Source organism: Acanthisitta chloris, unplaced genomic scaffold (genome assembly GCF_000695815.1).
Source record: "Acanthisitta chloris isolate BGI_N310 unplaced genomic scaffold, ASM69581v1 scaffold1081, whole genome shotgun sequence".
NCBI classification, from domain to species: domain Eukaryota; kingdom Metazoa; phylum Chordata; class Aves; order Passeriformes; family Acanthisittidae; genus Acanthisitta; species Acanthisitta chloris.
This window is the reverse complement of record NW_008656285.1, coordinates 166,382-189,718: the sequence shown is the minus strand read 5'-3', so window position 1 is coordinate 189,718 and position 23,337 is coordinate 166,382. Positions and strand designations below refer to the sequence as shown.

The following is a 23,337-nucleotide window of genomic DNA, read 5'->3' as shown; positions in this document are numbered from 1 at the left end:
GCCAAATTAAAGTGTCCTTGGGCTGCCCATACCCAGTTCCATGCTGAGAGAGAATGAGGCAAAGTGCTCAAATATCAAGGCAAGTAGTACTTACTGTGTCACTTATAGAGCCTTCTGCTGGTTTTGACATCGAATCCACCAGGAGCTGACTGACCTTTCTGAGAAAGGTAAGGCACCAAGAGATGTAACCCAAACGAGCTATTGCAGTTGTTTTTCCTTTGGGGTTTGTGGTTTTTGTTTGTTTGATTGTCTGTTCCCAGAGGCAAAACTGACACCTATTAGACCTTGCAAATTTTGCACATGCTTGAAAATTACTATTTTTAGCAACCTTTCTAACTCAATTTTATTTTTGCAGCTTGTTTGAGAAGCACTTTGCACGCAAAGATGCATGAGCTATACATGTGAAGTTAAAAATGGTTAGTTTGTAGTATACAAAGCCTTTATGCAGTGCTAGAACAAAATGTACAGAAAAATGTGAACAACCAGTTTTTGGCATTAAAGCTAATGTTACTTCTAAGATGATTTACTCTACTTTCTCCTTGCTGTTCCACTTCACTGCCCAGTGCAGTTTTACCTAGGAGCACATTGCTGGAAAGGAATGTTGTTCTGTTGTGTTCCTGTTTGTTATTTATTGGCAAAAATACCTTTCTGATGCCTCAGTGGAGATGAGTTAGATGCTCTCCTGAGTTCTTTCTCCAGAGGATAAAGAAATGCGTGGGAAGAGGAGAGACACAATGTTTTGGGGATAATTTATGAAGAATGCAAACTGGCATTTTGCTCTTTTAAGCTGAGTGTGGAACTGAGAGCCAAGAACCCCCTCAGAGTTTTTGCCAGCTCCCCAGCTGGCTGTGCAGGATTGCTTATTAATATTCTATATGAAATTTACATAGGGATAATAATTTATAACACAGGCATCACTAATGAGTGGTGTTTCTGAGACAGAGAAGTGCAGGGAAGGGGTCATTGCTGGAAATAAAGCAGATCCTGGGGATTTTTTACTAGCATCCCTGTGTAGGCATCCCATAGTTTGTTACAATCACTTTTTGTGGGGCTTGTTTCGGGCACTAAGACTGGTGTATCTCTGCCTTCTGCTGTTTCCTTGTGGCAACAGTGTGCAGTAATATTCTGTAGAATTGAGAGTTGTGTAATTTGAAATCTAAAGGGGACAAATAGAGGTGAATCTTATCCTGGGAGGGTGCCATATATGGAAACTTGTTGATGATTTGATGTGATGACACTGCGAGCCATGGTTATAATAATAATTTTAAAAATCCACCCACCTTCGATATAGGGCAGCCAGTATTTTTATTAAATGGAGTCTATATTGCTACCAACCACATCTCAGAAGTCCACCTTCTCAAGTATTTTGTTCCCTCTTTCTTCTTGTTAGTGATTTTACATTTTTTTCCATGTTTTATCTTCCACTGAGGTCATGTTATCTTCTCAGTTGTTCATATGCAAAATTACAGAATCACAGAATATTCAGAGTTGGAAGGGGCCCACAAACATCACTGAGACTAACTCTTGGTCCTGCACAGGACAACCCCAAGAATCACACCATATGCCCGAGCGCATTATCCAAGCATTTGTTGAACTCTGTCGGGTTTGGTGCTGTGGCCACTTCCCTGGGGAGCCTGTTCTAGTGCTCAACCACCCTCTGGGGGAAGAACCTTTTTTCTAATACCCAACCTAAAACTACCCTGACACTACTTCAGGCTATTCCTTCAGGTCCTGTCACTGGTTGCCAGAGAAAAGAGGTCAGTGCTTGCTCCTCCACTTCCCCTCGTAAGGAAGATATGTACATCAATGAGCTCTCCCCTCAGTCTCCTTTTCTCCAAGCTGAACAGACCAAGTGACCTCAGCTGTTTCTCGTATGGCTTCCTTTCAAGGCCCTTCACCATCTCTGTTGTCCTTCTTTGGACCCTCTCGAATAGTTTTATATCCTTTTGTATTGTGGTGCCCAAAACTGCACACAATATTCAAGGTGAGGCCGCACCAGCATGAAGTAGAGAAGGACAATCACCTCCGTCGACTGGTTGGCAATGCCTTGCCTGATGCACCCCATGACATGGCTGCCCTCCTGGCTGCCAGGGCACACTGTTGGCTCGTATTCAACTTGTTGTCAATGAGAACCCCCGAGGTCCCTTTCCATGATATTACGGGGTTAAAAACATTATGCTGTGAAAGATGAAAGCCAAATTCCATTTCTGTAACTCCATTATCTACTTCTCAGCATCTATTTCAGCAAAGTGTCAGCTTTGCAAGTTGCTGGCCTCTAGTGAAATTAAAAATACAGTTGAATCTGGATATCCTGGGGACGGCAGGGTAACTTCAATACAGTATTTTTCTAGGGTCACAAACTGGATTTAAAAGATTACTTCTTTTTCTTCTCAGTCTGCTGCCACTTGAAGTGTGAAAAAAATGGTGTTTGCTTCTGAGTAAAGTTTTTTTAAAAAGTTGTACGTGAGTGACAGCAGTGCATAAAAGTTATGCTCCTTAGTAAACTAACCCAAACGCTTACTGTTCTCTAATAAACATAGAAAAATTTAAAATCTGGGAAAGAAATATAAGGCTATGGAGACAAAACAGTCTAGAGATTGCTTGTGGAAAGGGTTTGTACGTGAACAAAAAAAGTTTAATCCTTAAGGAAGTGCTCAGGATCTGCAACTGACAGTCTTCACTACTGCTTTACTCCAAAACATTAGAAAGGAGATTGTATTACCTGAACTTACTTAACCTCAAGTCTCATAGCTGTCTGGAGTGTGTGTTTCAAAGTACTGCTTCTGATTATAGTATCCACCCTTGTATAATGTTTCAGGGCAGAGCTAAAGAAGAATAAGCACTTTGACATCACAGTGAAAGTATTTTTCAGGCAAGTGAAAGTGAAAGGTCTATCAATGAGGAAGAAAACATCCACTTGATGATCTCATGAAGTTGTTTACAAAATATTTTCTGTTTCATAGATGAGACTATGAAATAGTGTACTTCATTGAATGCAGCCCCATTTGTCACAAATAACCAAATCAAATGGTTGATATAGGTTGACCTTGTTCCATTTCAAATTTCCTGAGGTTTTTGCGCTCATAATTTCCTGCTGGAAGGCATTTTCAGATCATATTGCTAGTTTTAAGAAAAGTTGCTCTAGTTAGACGTTAAATGTGTGTAGAGACAATATGTTTACATTGTATTTCCCTTTGCATGTTATAGTTTACTTCAATAGCAAAATTATAAAGAACAGTTTTATCTCTACTCATCCTCAAGATGCCAAGTTCTTGTTCTCCTAAATAAATTTCCTCATCTCTAACTGTCCTAATAGTTATTTTCTTCATCTAAATCAGAAGTGAACATAGTATTCTAGGTGCGATACAGCACTTTTTTAATGTAATCACATTAGTATTTCTTTGTCACTATTGGAATTATGTTTTCTTGGCTTTGTAATTGTAGCTACTGATTTTTCCATCCAATAGTCTGATGATTCTTTGTAAATGTAGACAGAAGTCAAGCAGGGTTTCTTTTCATTGCACTGATCCAACAGCAACAGCCAATTCCTTTTGTGGCTTGTCTTAACTTGAATCTGTAGTTCAAAACTGAAGCTGAAACATTACTTCAAGATGAAACATTATCATCAGTGTAGAACAAGCCATTGCAATCAAGAAACTGACAGGAAAAATAATCCTGATCACATACAGTAAGTGCTACAATAGTGCAAGTGTGTTTCCTTTAGGCATTCAGAACCTTCCATTTCCATTTCCAATGAAAATGCTTTAGAACTGGAAAGTTGAAGTAAGAAGAATCTTCTACTACAGATCTCCATGTCAAACATGCCACTTTGCAGCTAGTTCATCTGGGGGAGAGTAGGTTCATGAAGGATCCCTTCACCAAACCCTCACAGCAGACAAGAACATATTTTGTTGTCACACTTCTCTTACTAACTTCTGCTTTACGTTCTCTGTCATAATGGGAAAGGCCTGGAAATAATTCTACCATTTATTGGTGATGTTGATTAAATGTGTGTGAAAAATGCTCAGTTGAGCATGCGGAGCTCTGGCAGTTTGTCCCATGTGATGATTTGGTGTTCTGTTTGCAACCTTATTTTTTTATAATAGAAGAGAAATGCATTAGTATTTACGCATGTTTTGCAATATCTCTTAAGAACTAATTTCATCACCTACAGGAACTTCAGAGGGACATAGAGAAGCACAGCACTGGGGTGGCATCTGTTCTCAATCTGTGTGAAGTACTTCTTCATGACTGTGATGCTTGTGCCACAGAAGCAGAGTGTGACTCTATCCAGCAGGCTACACGCAATCTGGACAGAAGGTGGAGGAACATTTGTGCAATGTCAATGGAAAGGCGACTTAAGTAAGTCTAAATTTCCTTCCACAGACAGAACCACAGGATGGGATGTATATTGTTGCAGTACTGCATAAAAGAGTGTAGGAGGCAGAAAAAGATATACTGAGTAAAAGCCAATGGCTGCTATGCAAGGGGGGGGAACCTCCAAATTTTGGGCTGTATGTGCCCTTATATAAGGTACAGATAACAATCATCAAATTTCACTCACAAGTCCTTTGATAGAATGATGTGTTATGCTTCATAGAAATTATGAGAGAGAAATTAGAGAAAGCTTAGATGGTAGCAGTGAGAGATTTAGAAAACATGACCCAAAAGGAAGGGTGCAATACTTAAATTTACCCTAGGACTACTGAGATAGATTGGGAAACTAATTATTGAATAGGTAGAATGTTATTCCAGGTATTAGGGTTTTCATGTACCTAATGTTCCTCAGTAGTTTCTCCTATGTCTGATTTTGTTTATTTGGAAGAATTTTAGGACTGAGCACTCATATGGAATTTCCTCAGCTGCCCACTTTAGTTGTGCTGAGCAAGTGAGTGCCATAGCACCCATGAATCTTGGGTATAGTCTGGTTTACTGCACATGCTTAGACCATCTGTAGGCTGCATGTCCATCATATCCAGAAGATTCATTGTTTTCTGTTCCCATATGGATAGCCTGAATAATTTCAGCAGCAATAATGATGTAGGCTAGATTGGGCCAATACTATGTACTATCTGCTGACTGGTAATAATACATGTTTAAACTCCTGTGAGTTTAAACATGAGAATTTTTCCATATCTTTTTATGTTATGAATCTTCTTTCTGTGTTGTTTACATAGTCATACTCTTTGTATGGCTCCAGGTAAAATTTAAGAATTTTCAAAATGCCAAATTAAACTTTATATGATCTTTAGTTTTGTGAGATATTCTTAATGTATTTAGTAAAATGTTTCTTTATTTTATGTGAAACATTTATTGCTTTTAAGTTGTGCTTCTCTATATCCACAGATTGATATCTTTAGGTAATTCTATACTATTGCCATGGCAATTCTTGACTAGTGTATATATATAAATGCAGTCTATAGGTTCTAGCTTTGTCATAGTCTGTCTTGAATATGTACAGGCTCCTCATACCTTTTTGCCCAGCAAATCAATTCAGAACTACTTAATGTGGAACAATGCATTTAACTCTATTTTACTTTCTTACAATGTACACATTATGCTTTAGTAGATTTGTACTGGTAAGTTAACTGAACTATCACTATTTAAGATCTTTATTACACTAGAAACCGTTATTTGCATTAAAAAGCAACTTTTCAGATGTCAAACCTCCATTTAGACAACATATCATCAACAAAGCATAAATTTTGCATAGATCAGGTGCTTTTTAGTCCTGCATATCTAAGATTTGGGAAAGATGTATTCCGTATGTAAAAACAGACAAAAGTTCTGCTGTAAAACAACCTGTCCCAACAAAAGATCTTGTTACTTGGAATCAAGTGGTGATGAACATCTTGGGATTCTACAGTCTCAGTATTAAGCCAATTTGATTTCAATGTCAAGTGTCAGCCACTAGTTTTGCATAATCAATTGAAGTCAAATTGGGATTTTTTTAAATGTTAACTTTTGGATTTTTTAAATCAAAATATGTTTAGAGTATATGTTGAGTTAAAGCATTTTAGCAGTAGTTGGTGAATGGAAAGAAGTTTATGTCCCTTTGCAATGCAGAATAATTACTAAGAACTTTTAAATATATGTTGCAACTTCTTTAGCATTCTATAAGAAAAAGTTCTGTGATTGAAGGTAGTGTGAAATTTCTAATCTCTGAGATACTGGCTTAGGTACCTACACTGGGACTGTATTGCAGAAGTTATTTAGCATGTGCTCAGATATTTAGAGCTCCTATTACTTACTAACAACTTTTTTTTAATACCAATTCCAAAATTAGATGCATTAAAAAAAGTAAATGCCATCATTTCACTTTAGCTCGGTCTGGAATGATCCAGCCTTCCCTGGCTGTTCCCTGATGTTTATCAGCCTGGCTGTCAGAGTTAGGTTAATAGTCACTGTTTGATGCAGCACTACTTTGCTGTTGTAGATGATTGGTTAAAGTTTTGTAGGTCAACTGGCCAATCAGTTCAAGCATTCCCTAATTTTCCATCATCTGTTGCAGAATTGAAGAAACCTGGCGGCTGTGGCAAAAATTTTTGGATGACTACTCTAGATTTGAAGACTGGCTAAAAGTCTCAGAGAGGACAGCTGCTTTTCCGAGCTCCTCTGGTGTGCTTTACACTGTTGCTAAGGAAGAACTGAAGAAATTTGAGGTGATTTATAATGGTTGAAATTTAATATTTACTGATCACATTGCAGCAGCCAGCTGGTGTTCTTCCTTCCCATAGCAAAGTCCCTCAGCAGAGACACTGTATTAATACAGTGGAGTTGATGATTTTGTAGCTGCCTTCAGTGGCAGATTTCTAGAATGAAGAGGCAGTGGAAATCAGTTCACTCTCATTTGTTGTTTGCTTACCAAAGCTGGATTTCTCATCTTTTTTATTTCTGCAGCTTTTTGATATGTCCAGTCAGCAGGTGCTCCAGAGCCTTCATATATCTCACTTCCCCAAATATCTCTTCAAATGCACGCTACATGCTTTAGCTTTTGCTTTGATTTTATCACTACTCTTCTTTCTATAGCTCTCTGAAGCCAGCCCTCTGAACTCTTTTCATGCAATGCACAATATCCTCCTTTTAGATCCTTATACCTGAAATTCACATTCATGCAAATATTGTTATATGTCCACATGGTGTCCCCTGGGACTTAAAAGTTACGTGCGTGCTTCAAAACTGACAAGCTGTCACTTTGGTCAGTGCTTAGGAGCTTGTTGCATAACTCCATTGTGTCTTACTACAGTGTGATGGTTTGCCTCATACTTACAGTGGATTGTATACCTGTGTGTAACGCAGGCACACACGTCATGTGGCTAGTCACCAGTGAAAATCTTTTGTTTAGATTCATATTTGCAAAGATTATATCAAGATGAGAGAGAAAAATAATCCTGGAGAAAGAGAACAAATTATTTAGGCAATTCCGTAAACAGTCAGGATCTGTAAACTATATGCTGTGAAGAAATGCAAATTTTAAACAATGTCTAAGACCAGTTAATACTTTTTGGTTTAACAAGTAAATCAAAAACATAAACTGTGAAGCACTGATTCGGGTTTTATAGCTGACATTCACATTTCTGAATGTACTGGCTAGGTTTTGTTGTGAAACAAACTTCATTATGCCAGACTTCATTATGGCAAGGTAGGTTGCCATAGTATAAAAATGCTTACTTCCTGAACACAAGCACTCTGCCTCAGACCTCCTTCCCATTGTCCCTTTATTCAGTGATCGGGATTTAAATCTCTTGTTTAGCAAGTCTCTGTATGAGAAGCAGTACCAAAAGTATATTGACGATCTTTGATTTTTGTAGCTTATCTGAGTTTGCTCTAAGTCTCTTTCATTGAACCTCAGTTGTTATGGTGTCCTTCCCTCTCCTGCAGAATTGTGGATTTTTTACTCTCTATAGAGTGTCATCAGGAACTAGACGTGAAGAAAACAGTGTAGCAGCCGGTCCAGAAACCTGCTTTTTCTGTAGTTTGGTTCTTTATTTCTCTATTATTTTTCTCTCTTCTGAGCACCTAGTTCCTGTGCCTGCCAAATATTGTGCTGTTCAAATTCAGCAGAATGCAGCAACTTCACTGTGAAGTCAGTATAAAATCAACCACTTATAAATACTAACACAAACAGATTTCTGCTTAAAGTCAGTATTTTTTCTAATTTTATTTTCCTCTCCATATCTGCACTTCATTTAAAAATAGAAAGCAGCAACAAAAAAAGCCCAACCCAAAGCAAAGCAAGAAAACACAAAATAAAACAACGCAACAACAAAAATAACTCAGCAGACCATATTTCACATTGCAGTTCATGGGCACAGAGGACAGAGATGTCTCTCTCTGACTTCACTGTACAAAATAAAACTCCTTCCTCTCCGTTAGTTTATGGAGAAATGAAAAGTGGTTACAGGAAGGAGTGCAACATTAATTCTTGTGTAGCTGAGATGAAAAAAACAGAAGACAGATAAACAGCTGTTCTTTTTCTGGAGAACGCTTGGTAACAGGTGAAACTACAGCTGCACACTTTTAGATTTCATGATCCTAATAAATATAGTCAGATTTGTGCCTCTAATATAGGAATCCTTCCACAATGTTAAATTAATTCACTTCTACTGAGCATTTCGCTCCAGTTGCAAGCCCATTTGCTCCTTTTTGGTTGTTCCCTAACCAATTTGATGGCCATTTAATGAAGAGAATAGTTATATTGAGAGGACTCTGCAGATTATGATCTTTTTTAAAACCAATTTCTTTGCTTTCTCCTCTGGTATTACAACAGAAATGCATTTATTTCGTTTTTATCTTTGAATGGTACAATATGGGGATATTGTGCATATTTATATGTAGGCAAATCACATGCTGAATTAAAATTTCTGTACAGAAGTATATTACCTATCACACTTCCACAGTCCTTATTAAGGGAGTGTCTACTTTTGGAAGAAATTGCCTGTTTATTTGAATTGTGAGGAATATCAGAAAGCAAGTTTGTAGCACTACAGTGGGATCCAAACCCTAGTTGTATTCAAAACAGAGCTGTTGTAGTCTGGGTTTCTTAAGCATTTTTGATTGATTGCTTTTCTGTTTCTATGACAAGATAAAAACAAACAAAAAATGTTCATTTTTTAATATTTCTTGAAGGGATTAATTCAGTGATTTCCTTACAAGGTGTTTTCTCCAAGCTTTGTGGTTGCTAGTCACAACATGAAACTCACAGGCTAAGTCACTACTATTTCTGCTCCCCCACTGAGTGACTGAGGCTTTTATAAAAGTAGAGGGGAGCACTGAAAGTACATGCTGCAAACATTTGCCTAGACATAAGCTGGCGTGGATGTTTGTGAAATTTTCTTTCCCTGAATATTTTAAGATAAAACTTACTCCTATACCAGTATACTGAGGATAAAGAGATGATTTGTTCAGTACATTTTTTCAGTATTTTTGGGAAAACTCAGAATAGCAATGGCTCAAGTCTCTTCAAAGTTTGCATTTCAGCAAATTCAGTATGTATAAACTGCAATGAAGCCACAGGAATCTTGGATTTCTGTTCATTTATTTTTTTACAAAAAGTTTCATATTCATTGTTTGTATTTCTGTTCTCAAAAACAGAGGCATACATTTGAGTAGAAAGAAGAGTCTGGGATTTTTGTCCTGATTTTGCCTTTGTAATAGGTATTCATGTTGCAATATCTCATTCAGTGAACTATGTCAATTTTATAATCTTTTTTTCTTATTTTAATCAGAAGGCTGCATCTCTATAGGATAGCCCTCAGCAGCTGTCTGCAACTAGAGTGAAATTTAGCAGCTAACACAGGTCAGAGTGTGGAAGTAGTGTCAAAATAAAGTGAGAGATCTATATATTTATCCTGAGCTTAATAATTAGAAATTTGATGGTGTCTTTTGTTCATGTTGCTTTAGGCCTTCCAGAGACAAGTTCATGAAAGTCTGACTCAGCTGGAACTGATCAATAAACAATATCGCCGGCTGGCCCGAGAGAACCGCACTGACTCCGACTGCAGCCTCAAGCAGATGGTTCATGAGGGGAACCAGAGATGGGACAACTTACAAAAGCGAGTTACCTCCATCCTGCGCAGGCTAAAAGTATTTTTCCATTTTTAAGTCTTCGCTTTCACTACTATACTTAAGAATCAAGGGTACTGCAGAAGCTTTCAGGTTAATGCATTTGCACAGTGGTTTGGGCGGATTTCTACCTTTGCAACAGGAAAGAGGCTTATCAGTTCACTTTGAGGTAACCAAAGCATATTCTGGAGGGAAATGTTTGGTGACCTCAAACACCATCTTCTTCAAAGAAGGTAGCTTTCATAGGTCAGCTAATTGCAGCTGTAGATGATGTTACTGAAAAGGGAACCTTAGAAAGCATGTAGGAAATGCATGAAGATGATGTACTGAATTTTAATTAGGTTTGTTGGGAATGTAAGCTATTTCCCCACTATTGCTGGGGCTTTTCTTGTTGGTTGTTTGTTTCATGGCACTTGATTTTTTACCCTCCAGCATTTTATTGGCCAGCGTGAGGAGTTTGAAACAGCACGTGATAGCATCCTGGTATGGCTAACAGAGATGGACCTGCAGCTGACCAACATTGAGCATTTCTCAGAGTGTGATGTCCAAGCAAAGATAAAGCAACTTAAGGTAAAGAATAATCAAGTATTTACAGAATGAGGGATAGAGAAGGGATGAATGCATGCATGCTGGGAAAAGGATTTAAGAAAATGCAGCCTGATACATTTCCTTTACTTGCAGGCTTAGAGTTCAATCTCAGAAGTTATTGGCTAGGTACTTTTCTGTTAAAGATCTTTGAGCTGTGAAAAATGTAAAAACAAAACAAATCAAAACAACAAACAAAAAACCAACCAACCAAACAAAACCCCCCTGGAGTGACAGTCTTTTTTCCCTCATCTAAAGAGGAAACGTTAATAAAAATTATTTATGTCATCTCCATTATTGCTGATATCTAATAATTACTACATTTGTTAGTCATTTCTGGATCAGAAGAATCATTATCTGGAGAGAAAAATGCCAATTGTTTTCCAGAATTCCAGTGTGTTAGCTTTAGCATCTGTGTTCATGCTAGACATTTGGTCATGGGCATGGCTTGTTTAGAGAAGTGCTTTCTTTCCAAATACAACAAGTGAGGAATGAGATGGTAAACCATGAAGTATCCTTGGTTTTGGCTTGAAAGACTGTGGAATGCTAAATTTAATTGCTCATTGTTGCTCATGACAGTATATTTGGAACAATCCCTGTTTGTTACCCACACCAATCTTTCTGTAAAACTAACTCTTAAGACTTGCATCCTTAATTATCCAGGTCGTTGTCATGTTGATTTTGTTGATAAAGCATAGGCTTTTCTTTGACAAAGGCTTTCCAGCAAGAAATTTCACTGAACAACAGCAAAATTGAGCAGATAATTGTGCAAGGTGAGCAACTCATTGAGAAAAGTGAGCCCCTGGATGCAGCTGTCATTGAAGAAGAGCTAGATGAGCTGCGTCGTTACTGTCAAGAGGTCTTTGGACGTGTGGAACGTTATCACAAGAAACTTACCCGCCTTCCTGTATGTATATTTACATACATAATTATTTGTTTGGTTTGTTACCATTTTACAAATGTGAGAATGAAGAGAGAGAAAGATGTTGAAATGAACTAACATAAAACATCCGTAACTTTCCGAAAGTCCTGTGGTTAAGTTTTGTTGCAAACGTAACCATCTGCTTCCCTTCATTACATGCTATTTGTGTCCTGTTGAGAGAACAAACTCACCAGATCTGGAATTTCTGTAAATCATCATGAAAATCCATGCAAATAGGAGATTTGTGAAACTTTATTCATGGGGTGCTGGTAGTAAGAACATCTCCCTGTGCTGTCAGATAGTTTGATTGACAGCTTAGTGAGTTTGGGGTTTTTTTCAAAAAAAAAAACAACACCCTGATAAAATGATTCTCTCCGTCACAAGAGACAGAAATTTGCCTCCAGAAGTGAACACACAGCTGAAAAAGTGGGAGGAAAACAATTTTTGGTATCTCAAGTCCTACTGAAAGAATGGAACAGTATCCCACGTTTTCAAAATATGTACAAACATAGTGAGAGCAGTGCTCATGATAATAATCACTTATACTTTCTATGAATTGACTCTAGAAACAGTAAAATCAGTGTGGAGATGCTTGCTAAATGTGACACTTTTATGGTATCTGAGATAATTAAAATGAGCTGGCACTTTGATCTTTTTTGTTGCCTTTTTGTTTTAGTGCACCTTAAAAATAATAAAGGGAAAGTGCAGAAGAATGCAAAATGAAAACCCCATGGGTGTGACTGTTGCCTAATGCTTCTTTATTTCACTGACCCAAGCTGTCCATGCAGTGCCGCTGCATGCTTCATTGATCAGTTCTGTTTGCATTATGCTTCTAGCTAACAGATGACGAACATGACCTCTCTGACAGAGAGGTGGATCTGGATGAATCAGCAGATCTCTCTGACATTCGCTGGCATGACAAATCTGCAGACAGCATTCTCTCCCCGCACCCCTCTTCCAACCTTTCGCTGCCTCTTTCCCAGCCGGTGAGAAGTGAGCGATCAGGGCGAGATACCCCCGCAAGCGTGGACTCCATTCCCCTGGAGTGGGATCATGACTACGACCTTAGCAGAGACCTGGAGACAGCTGTTTCACGGGCATTACACTCTGAAGAAGATGGAGGACAAGAGAAGGATTTCTACCTGAGAGGAGCAACTGGTATAGCAGGTACGGTGACAAATTGTGTGTCCTGTTTTCTCCAAGGAAAAAGAAGAAAATGTTACATGTGTGATTGCTTGGCCAAAATTCTCATGGAAAAGTATTTTATATAGCCCCTGAAGACTTTAAATAGCATTTCCTAAGTGATCCCAAAGGCTCTCTGGCCTTAGACACAGCAATGGAGATTCCTGGATGACGATAGCATTGGGAAATCTCAAAGGCGCCTATGATATGGCAGGGAATTGGCTGTGTAGCTGTGCTTGTGGCATGCCAGATGGAATACGTCATTTGTAATAGCAATGCTTCCTGAGCTATTCTGAATAAAAGCAACTATACTGGATATGGCAAGAAGTGCAGAACAAACTGATGAAGAAATGCTGTGGGAGAGATCCACAGACAAAATCAGCAAGTGCTTAAGTAAATCTTAACTCAGTCCTTACCCAGGCAAGACTCCAGCAACTGAGTGTTTAGTCTGAGGTGAGATCTTGGGTCTTGCTCTCCAGTGAAGCTGTGTGTGCTTTGTGTAATAAATCCTAACAAGTGAAAGTGCCCAAATGCAGCTAGTTGTGGGGAAAGAGATACCAGTGTATTCAACTCTGATCTCGTGGCTGTCTTTTGCTTTCCAGGTCATTGCTCTGAAAAGAGTCAGGTTTGCCTGGCTATTAAGAGACTATGTAGTAGCCTTCCCATGTTTCAATCTTCATCTTTTTCCTTCTCCAGAGAGATGCTTGCTATCGGAGCCATTTACATAACTCATCCCATGAAATAGACTCCTGCTGAGCCATCAATTTAGACTGTGCTTTTATTTTTTCAGATGTAGAGATCCCTGAAACTCTTGAGGCCTATGTAGCACTCACAGAAAACGCCCTCAAAAATATCTCTGGTAGGCATGGTAAAAGACTAAGCTTAGCCAGATGCAAATACCACAGTGTGCAAGCATAACGTCTTTCTCTTCTCTTAGCATCTGCTATCTTTTCACAACTTACAAGATAAATATTTCTTACATGGCAGCATCTTGACGTAGAAGTATCTTGCTTTACTACTGCTCTTAAAGGTATCATTAGGTGCATGGATGAAACAATTATGTTTGAAGTATTAGCCCTCTCACCTTGGCTAACTAGACTAAACTGATCTGATCGTCATTATTCTCTGGGATCCCTCAGTTGGACTTAAGATTTTGTTACATTTCTGAGAGAAAAGTGGTTTCTCTAAAGATTAAGGCAGAAGGAAAAGGTATAGAGCAAAACCTAATTCGGGTTTACGCTTTTTTTTTTACACACCCACAGCTTGGATTATCACATAGATACAAACTTCTAGGTTAGTTGTTGTTTCATGTGATAAAAATGTCAAGGTGAGGTACTTTAGTCCAATGTCTTTATCTTAATCTTGTATATTGGAAAATTGGCGTTTTTTTCTCGTTGCATTTTTACACAAGATTAGCCTACTGTTTCATTTATTAGACAACTCTCTTGAAGGTATTACATGTACTTGCAAATACCTTTTCTCCTGATTTCACTGTTTTCCTCCTTTGAAATAAATTCTTCAATTGCAAATCTGAAATAGCAAACATTTAACATCTTAGCATCTGTGACACAAGCCGCAGGTTCACTGTCCATTTTTATTTATTCCTCAAATTAGTGAAATAGTATTATGATTGATTAAGAGTACAAGTAGTAGCAGTACTTACAGAAAAATGTGTTTAGCTTTCTGACCTGTGAAATTTTTTTTTAGTTGTGAGAGAAAAGCAATATTAAGCACTTTGTCCTGTCCATTTGGAGTGAGGCAGTGTTTTATATGAAAAAAGATTAACCTTCCAAGAGGTTTCATATTCTGTAATTAGGTGAACAGAAGGCTCTCCTCCTCTATGCATGTTTTTAATTGTCTTTATCAATAAATTCAAACTGTCTTTGTAAACAGATGGAAATCAGGCACAGTAGTAGAATATGGATGAGTGGTCTCATGTGGTTCTCTAGCCTGCAGACTGCTTCACATTAAAATTGTCTGTAGCTAATTCATATTGCAGAATTCTGCTAACTTCTATAAGGAAAATACAAGTTAGTCCTGCTTCAAAAACATTGGTCTAAGTTTCAAAAGTCTTGCAGATACATTAAGCATAATCTTTGTCAAATACCTAATAAAATACTATAAATTTTGCTGCTTAGTGTAGTTGCCTAAATGAGTCATGGACGACTTGCTGTGGGCCTTCAAGATGTCCCATCATATATGGATTTTGAGAATATGATCATAACAGTACTGCTTAGCATTTGTATGCTGCTTTTAATCTTTAAAGTTATGTACAAATAGGATGCTGTCATGGAGATCAAAATGCCGCTGTTTTTAGTGGAGAGAAGCAATACAAAGAGAAATGAAGATAAATCAAATTTTCACATGGATTTGGACTATACAAATGGGGACTTGGGATACAAGGTTTTATTTGAGAGCATTTGTAGAAGGAAGCAAGGTGTTCTGAAATCGATGAGGTTAGAGTACACTTTGCTGAGAACTTTACCCTTAAAAAAAGGCAAGACATTCAGTGTGGGGGGAAAGGTCACTTCAGAATAATTTGCAAGCCTGCTTTAAACTGTGGACTCTTTGATAGTATGCTTATGGCAAGCATGTTCCCTGGTATTGTCATCTATCCTCTGACGGTTGCTAACACCCTCTAATATAACTAGTTATGACTTTGCTTTGACATTGTACGACTCATACTGCTGCAGTCACATTTCTCCTTTACTGTCTAATCTACATAGTATTCCTGATAGCTATTCTACCTGGGCAAAAGAAAAAAGAACTTTGGAAAAAGTTGCATGACAGTCACTCTTTTTGGCTTTGATGCAGGAGAACCTGGTGCCCTGGAAGCACATATCCGACAGCTGGACAAGGCCTTAGACACCAGTCGTTTCCAAATACAGCAAACAGAAAACATTATCCGCAGCAAAACGCCTACAGGACCAGAGCTGGATTCCACTTACAAAGGATATGTGCGTGTATTTCAGAGCACAAGTCAAATATGCACTGCAAGCTTAGCTTTGCTATTGAAAGAAATATAGCTGTTTCAACAAAGCAATTAGCAATAACTGCTTCTCAAACTTAGTCATATGATTACTACTCTTAACCACATGGTATTGTTTATGTTATTAGTGTGTTTACAATAGCATAAGATTACATGAACATGACTCTTAAAGAGTTTATTTTCCTGTTACATTTTTGCAGATGTCCAAAAGTGCTTTCTTGCACATGTGTTTGTCCATCTAATGATGATAGTCTTGTTTGAAATTCCTCTGCTTTCAAAAGCAGGTTCTATAGCTTCAGGCACAGTATTCATCTTGGCAATGAATTAAAAACATGCATCATGTAAGCAAGGTTGCATAAATTGCGTCTGTGAGTAAAAAACTTCCTCAGAGAGATTTTCTGGAAGAAAAATCTCTAAGTCACTCAAATAATTTTATTACTGACAGAGTTGAAAAGTAAGCTGCTTGGATGCATAGTAGTATTTCCACATTTAAGCTAATTTTCTTTATCACATCTTCCAGTCTCTTCTCCATAGTGTCTTTAACATTTAGAAAAGATGGCATCTGTACATCCAGTTTGATTTGGCATAGTGGCACTGAGTTATTTCTATTTAGTCTGAACTTATGATTTCAGCCTTTATTGTCTCCATATACACAGGGGTTTTTTTGTAGTATCAGGGCAGATTGTTATAAATTTTTCTCTTCACATGTAGCCTTACTTTCAGAAATTTCTGAAAGCTGTATTGTAATTTGCATTGCACATACAATTAGTCCTGTACAGTGCATATTTAAAGGGGTATTTCCTTTGTTAACACAGATGAAACTACTAGGTGAGTGCAGTGGAAGCATAGACTCAGTAAGAAGGCTTGGATATAAACTGAAGGAGGAAGAAGAAAAATTTTCTGGGCTTATTAACCTGAACAGCACTGAAACACAAACAGCTGGTAAGTAACATGTAGTTCCTTTGATGAAAAGTAATTATGAAAAGTAGCAACTATGCAAAGTTTTTCTGAATAAACACTTGGTATTGTTTACTGACATTGATTTATGTGACTGTTGCCATATTCTATTTAAGATCTTCAAGTAGGAATAGTAAGGAATGGTAAGTATTCCTTGCATAGGCATATAAAGAGATTAGGTATACAAGTGCACTTTAAGAACCCCTTCATATCATGAGGCATACTCCTAAGACTTTCAGAAAGTCTCTGTGGATGCAATGCATTTTTGTTGCAAGTTTTCTGATGAAAAAAAGGTTGCTTATATTGCTGTACAAAACACGTAAGTCGGCATTCATTTCTTCTAATATTAACTTTCACCTCTAAGATTATCTGCCTACAGTAAAGAAGTTTATTTTCACCTGGTAGAAGTATCCATATGACTAATTTTAAACATCAGCTGTAGAACAGGATGTATTGCATTGTAAAACATAGATTTATTCCAGAGCCTATATAGGCATCATCTCCATTCTTAGCTTTGCAAAATATGCTACCCATGCAGTCTTGTTTATTTTGGTGGGGTTTTGTGGGGTTTTTTAATTTTACGTTGGTGGAATGATACAGCTTGTCTTTCTGCAATATGATTTCAAGATAGCTAACAAGAAGAAATAGCCCCTAATTTATTTTTTTTTGTGCAGGTGTGTATCCAACGCATCAGCATTAGTTCAGGCATATAAAGTGAGGTGTGAGTGCTAAATTGTGATACATGCAAATACCAATGAAAATAATAATAAATATGTGGTTAGTTAGATATATTCAGATTTCTTGTCCAGTTTGCATTTATGCTAATTTATTATGTCATTTTTGCCAGCATAGCTTGTTTTAGAGACCTGCATGTTTCAACTTATTTCTGTTCATAGATATCTGGCATTATAAAGTGGTAAAATTGCTTGCTGACTAGTATCATCCAAGTTCTTCATTCTTTCCCTCCAACATCACTTTCTTCAATCTAACTTATGTGGTTGGAGTTTGGGGCTTAGAGTTTTTATGGAGCATCTTTTTGTCCTGAACAGTATTCAGCTGATGCAATTGTGTGTGTGTAGCTAGTGATTTTTTTGTATTTTTAATCCAGGTGTAATTGAAAGATGGGAATTAATCCAGGCTCAGGCTCTAAGTAAGGAGCTGAGGATGAAGCAGAACCTTCAGCAATGGCAGCAGTTCAACTCTGACCTTAATAGCATCTGGGCTTGGTTGGGAGAAACTGAAGAGGAACTGGAAAAGCTTCGCTGCCTTGATCTTAGTACTGACATACAAACAATTGAGCTCAGAATTAAAAAACTGAAAGTGAGTTTTATTTCTCTTTAATATAAGTTACCTTGTAAACCTGAGTGCAACAGGTATATTAAAGATTTGCCAATAGTTGCAGCTGGTTTGTTCCACATAGTGGGCAGCTGCTGATAAATAAAGTAACTGGGAAAGTGATTTTCTCAATCATCTTTTGGCAGAAAAATGAACCACTGGCAATCCAGATGAAGTTTTGAAATAGTAACTCTGTGGCAAATCTGTAATTCCAGAATGCATAGGTAACTCCTGATGATGAATTTTAAAAAAAAGTGCCAATTTAGATTCTAATTCTCTTCTAGTCAAACTGGTAACAAAACAGCTACTTTAAAAGAAATGCCTCACTGGGACATCCTACTTTCTGTGGAGGAAGGAGAAAGTGTCCAAAGGGGTTGTAACCTATCCAGTGTCACCAGTACAATATAGGGAAAAATTGGTGTCACTTTGCAACATTCCTGTTTCTTCTTCTGTCATCTCAGATATATCAGGATTGAAATGCTACCTTTGTCATCTCTCTTGTATATTTTACAGCTATAAAGATCTGAGATGTGATGGTCCACAACTTCACATTCAGTTACTAGTATCTTATAGGCTTGGGCACAAAAATATGGAATCCAATGTCAAAATGCACTGTGCTTCATGCTAGGAATGAGGTGAACAGATAGCAAAGACTGTTTCCGACAATGATACATCTAAAGTATATTACTGCTGATCTGCAGTGCAATCCAAATATAGCTGCCATAAGTACTAAAAAGGTCACTGTGACATGGGGCTCTTAAGTAAATACTGTAAAGTAGGTGGAAAAGGGGACATTTCATAAGAATGCTGTTCTTATCTCACGCACTCTTTGAAAGCCCATTAGTACCCTCCAAACCAAAAGAGGTGGGGTTTCTTTTGTGGCTTCTAATGTAAATAAATCAGAGGATTTATACAAGTTGTGCTTCTATAAATTGAAGTAAGTTGTTTATACTCTTTGTACATTTTCTTTTCTCTCAGTAAAAGCTTTTGTTTTAAAATACTGTTGACAGCAGTTACCACTCGAAAATATGTTGGGTTTTATGTTTATCAGCAAAACTGAGAAGTGACGGCAAAAGTTTTATTGTGAGCTGAAGTACGGTTGTCCTACATGTCTTTAAATTTTGTTGGACCTACTCTGTCTTTAAAATACCTGAAACATGAGCCAGACCTTTAAAATTCAACTATGACTTCAGGCTTTTAAGACTTTACAAGTTTCATTGGCTTGTTCTTGTTTATGCTCACAGTAAAATTTTATATCTTAAAGAGTGAACATTTGTAGAGTCACAGAGTGAGCACAGAAATCTCATATCCAGAGTAAAGAGACTGTTCCAGTAAGGTACCATTCTGCAACTGCTGATGGCAAATCATTGCATTCTTGTGGTGCCTTCTCTACTTGGTTCTTCTGAAAGTCACATTTTACCAATTTCCATTCTTTCTTCCCCTGTCCCACTTTGTCTTATCATCAAGGAGCTGCAGAAAGCAATTGATAACCGCAAAGCAATCATCTTATCCATCAATCTGTGCAGCTCAGAGTTCACTCAGTCTGACAGCGAAGAGAGCAAGAAGCTTCAAGAACGCCTGTCTCAGATGAACGTGCGCTGGGAGCATGTGTGCAATATGATCGAAGAGTGGCGCAGCTCATTGCAGGATGCATTAATGCAGTGCCAGGTCTGCATTGTGCTTAATTTACCTTGTCAGTATCCGACATATTGAAAATATAAACCATATCGTTATCTGGTATGCTCATTATCCAGTCTGAAACTTGTCCATGCTAGCCAAAATACAGCTTCAGCATGTGCTTTTCTGAAAGGTACACCTGCATTACCTGAAACATGTATTTCCAGCCCAAGATTTTCTAAATTTGTCATGTCTGGAATGCTATTCTAATATTCTATTTATTGTACCCTTCCTTGTAAGTTATATTTGTAAGAATATTTTGCTCCCCTGTTAAAATCATCATTCACCACTTGCAGGATTTCCATGAACTGAGCCATGGTTTGCTGCTTTGGTTGGAGAATATTGACAGAAGAAAAAATGAGATTGTGCCCATCAATCCAAATCTGGACTCAGAAACGCTGCAGGATCATCACAGACTTCTAATGGTAGGACTATAATCACCCCTTTCTCTCACAAAACACATCACCAAAAAAAAACGCCTAATCAAATTTATCTTTCTCATGACGGTTAGTACTGTACACTGCATGCTAACACACAGCTGTGGAACCACTGTCAGTACCTAACTTTACTTTGGCAGGGAACACCACTCACTTCAATTAGCAGCATGATTTTATATCTCAGGCATCCCCTAGGTTGCTGTATATGTTCCTGTCAGATTAGAAAATTTTATTGCTTCTCTTTGCTTTCCATTTCATTAATTTCAACTGTTCAGTTTTGTGAGTTCTAGCTTTTTTCCTTTTTTTGGGTTTTTTTTTACCTGCTATTAAAAAAATGTGATGCTTGCCTTGGCAACAGCAAATCAGGCGTGAACTGCTGGAGTCTCAGTTGAAAGTGGCGTCACTACAAGATATGTCTTGCCAATTGCTAGTCAATGCTGAAGGCAAGGACTGTCTTGAAGCCAAGGAAAAGGTACATGTCATTGGAAATAGACTGAAGATCCTCTTGAAAGAGGTCACACGTCATATTAAAGACCTTGAGAAAATTCTAGACATTTCAAGTAGTCAACTGGTAAGTCACACTTTTTTATTCCTTGCTCTGTGTTCGGCACATTTTCTACTGTTTTGACTGTCTTTCTCCGATCGATGCTGTTGGCTGTGCTGTTTCTCTTGTCTGCAGTACTTATCAAGATGGTGCACATGTAATCTTGAATATCATAAAGTAATTTTACACTTCATAATGCAAATATCTCTTGTGATATAGTGAGGTTTTTCAATTCAGTAATTTTTTGCTATTTGGTATAGCAGTAATTTGAGCATCTTGGTTTGTTTATCCTGCTATTACTGGATCAGTCAACTGGCAAAGTATATGAGATAATTAGTCTAGTTGTAGTACTGAAAATTATAGTGTGTCAGTTGTCACTAAAAAGGAAGATAATGTTCACTCTGTTAAAGAGAGAAAAAAGCATGATATAAATTTTGTAAAAGGATAAGGAGTCTCTCATATGTGCCTCCTGAGGTTCGAGCTATAGTCCAAATCTTTTCAAATTATTATGTATCTCAGGGCATTTGAGAGGGAGTTACACATACATCTTTGCCAGCACGATAGATCAAAAGTAAAGATTTCAAGCTTCTCCTTTAGTTAACTTTTGTTAAAGTCTTGGATTAGCTGAATGCATAAAGCATGAAAACTCAGCTCTTCCCTCTTTTTAGTGGAAATTTTAGCAGTACCAACCTCTTCTTGTAATTAAAGAGCAACTGGATTTTCCCCTGTATTGACTTTGGTGGAAAATGTGTCACCTAAAATAATTCTGTTTTAACTACCTGTTTACTTTTCTTTTCCTTCAGGGCTAACAGAGAAAACATGCAATGCCTTAGTCTTTTAAAATTTTATAACAAAATGTAACTGCTTTATTTTATTTCCTTGGAAATAACTCTGCTCAGATTTCACTCAGAGGAATTTTTTTAGTTGCTTACCTCAACAGCTAGTGGCTGTATTTCTGAGCTCCATTCCTTCTGAACTTTAGGAATTGTCCTCATGGTCCTCCGATGAATTAGACACGTCAGGCTCAGTGAGTCCTGTATCTGGAAGAAGCACTCCAAGCAGACAGAGAACGGTAATTTCATGTCATATATTTTCTTCCACCTCCTGGGTGGGAGCTCTTGATGTCTACAGTAGTTCTAGCCAGGTGGAAGTCACCCCTTCTCACTTCTTAGGAAAGGAAATGGCATAAACCAAAACCAAAACACAGCTGCTTTCCCTAGCCCTGCCGCATATCCCATCCTGCATGAAATCAGAAGTGGTAAATACTATCTGAAACCAGGGCTGTCAGTGTGGTTGGTTTACCATGGTATGGCATGTCGTGTCTCTTGTATTTTGCTCTAGTGATGGCAGCACCCCAAAGTCTGGTCTTGTCTGGTATAATGAGTCCTCCATTTCTGTTTGGCCTTCTCTTCAGAGCTGCTTCATCAAGAATCTCAATAAGGTTGTTTTTTTTCATTTGTGATGCAGGGTGCAGATGGTCTTATTGAGACTTTGGATGAATGGCTAAGTAGAGCTGAAGGGCATAAAACATTATTCAAAACAGCTAGTTGTGCAGGACCTTATCAATGGCTGTGATGGCAACTGTGGAGTTGTCCATTTACATCGCTGGCACAAAATTCAAGAAATATAGCAATACATGCCTAGTACTTAACACTTCCATACTCTGAGCCCAAATTGAAACTGCAATTATTTTGTCTTTTTCTGCAATTCTATTGGTTGATTACTTTGCTCTTTTCCTTAGTTCTTAAAACAATCAGGTTGGTTTTGTTTTGTTTTTCCATCTGCACTTTTTTGTAAAGCCTCTGAGTTCTGTCTTGATAAATTTATGGCTCTTGAAATTGATTTATTTTTTAATTTTTTTGTTTACATTCACTAGTTTCCTTTTAGATGCTAGTATGAGAATGTAAAGGAATACTGGCTTTTCAAAAGGAGAAAGGATATAAACCTTAACATTTTATGTCAGATGTCAATGCTTTTGTCTTTTAAATTCAAGCTTTAATAATTAATAAAAGCTCTGATATCACAGATGTAACTGAAGGATGCCTGACTATTTCAGGAAATGTAGAACTATTTTACCATAAAAACTTTGTCCAACAGAGTATGAATGTAAAATTATAATAGGTTTCATCTAAACATTTTTATAACAATCTGTCTATCTAATTTGTAGTGTTTATGTACATGACTACTTTTTTTCTTTATTTTTTGTCCATAATATATAAGTTTTCATTTTTGTCCATAACATATAGCTAGGTTGTATGATTCCTTGGGTCTAATTTTCAAACTTCTGGGTTTTGCACCCACAATTTTGAAGACTGAAGTGATATCATTTAGAATTTCAGTGCCAAATATACTGATGATAAATAAATAAATACTAATACAAAAGATACAATCAGAATTATAAACATCTAACTGCATTAAATTTTTCATTTTTGTCCATAACATATAGCTAGGTTGTATGATTCCTTGGGTCTAATTTTCAAACTTCTGGGTTTTGCACCCACAATTTTGAAGACTGAAGTGATATCATTTAGAATTTCAGTGCCAAATATACTGATGATAAATAAATAAATACTAATACAAAAGATACAATCAGAATTATAAACATCTAACTGCATTAAATATTCCAGCAAATAGAGTGCAGGAA

At 37.4% G+C, this 23,337-nt stretch overlaps 1 protein-coding gene across 1 annotated transcript in view; it reads left to right on the top strand.

Moving 5' to 3' along the window:
* Positions 1 to 23,337, top strand: part of SYNE1 (spectrin repeat containing, nuclear envelope 1) — a gene marked incomplete at its 5' end in the record, with an annotated part of 80,752 nt that overhangs the window by 49,393 nt on the left and 8,022 nt on the right. The window contains 13 exon segments of the mRNA XM_009084237.1: positions 4,175 to 4,362; positions 6,512 to 6,662; positions 9,904 to 10,086; positions 10,498 to 10,635; positions 11,366 to 11,557; positions 12,409 to 12,739; positions 15,569 to 15,711; positions 16,559 to 16,685; positions 17,809 to 18,020; positions 19,503 to 19,703; positions 20,009 to 20,137; positions 20,508 to 20,720; positions 21,676 to 21,765. Of these exon segments, the coding sequence (XP_009082485.1) occupies positions 4,175 to 4,362; positions 6,512 to 6,662; positions 9,904 to 10,086; positions 10,498 to 10,635; positions 11,366 to 11,557; positions 12,409 to 12,739; positions 15,569 to 15,711; positions 16,559 to 16,685; positions 17,809 to 18,020; positions 19,503 to 19,703; positions 20,009 to 20,137; positions 20,508 to 20,720; positions 21,676 to 21,765 (2,298 nt within the window).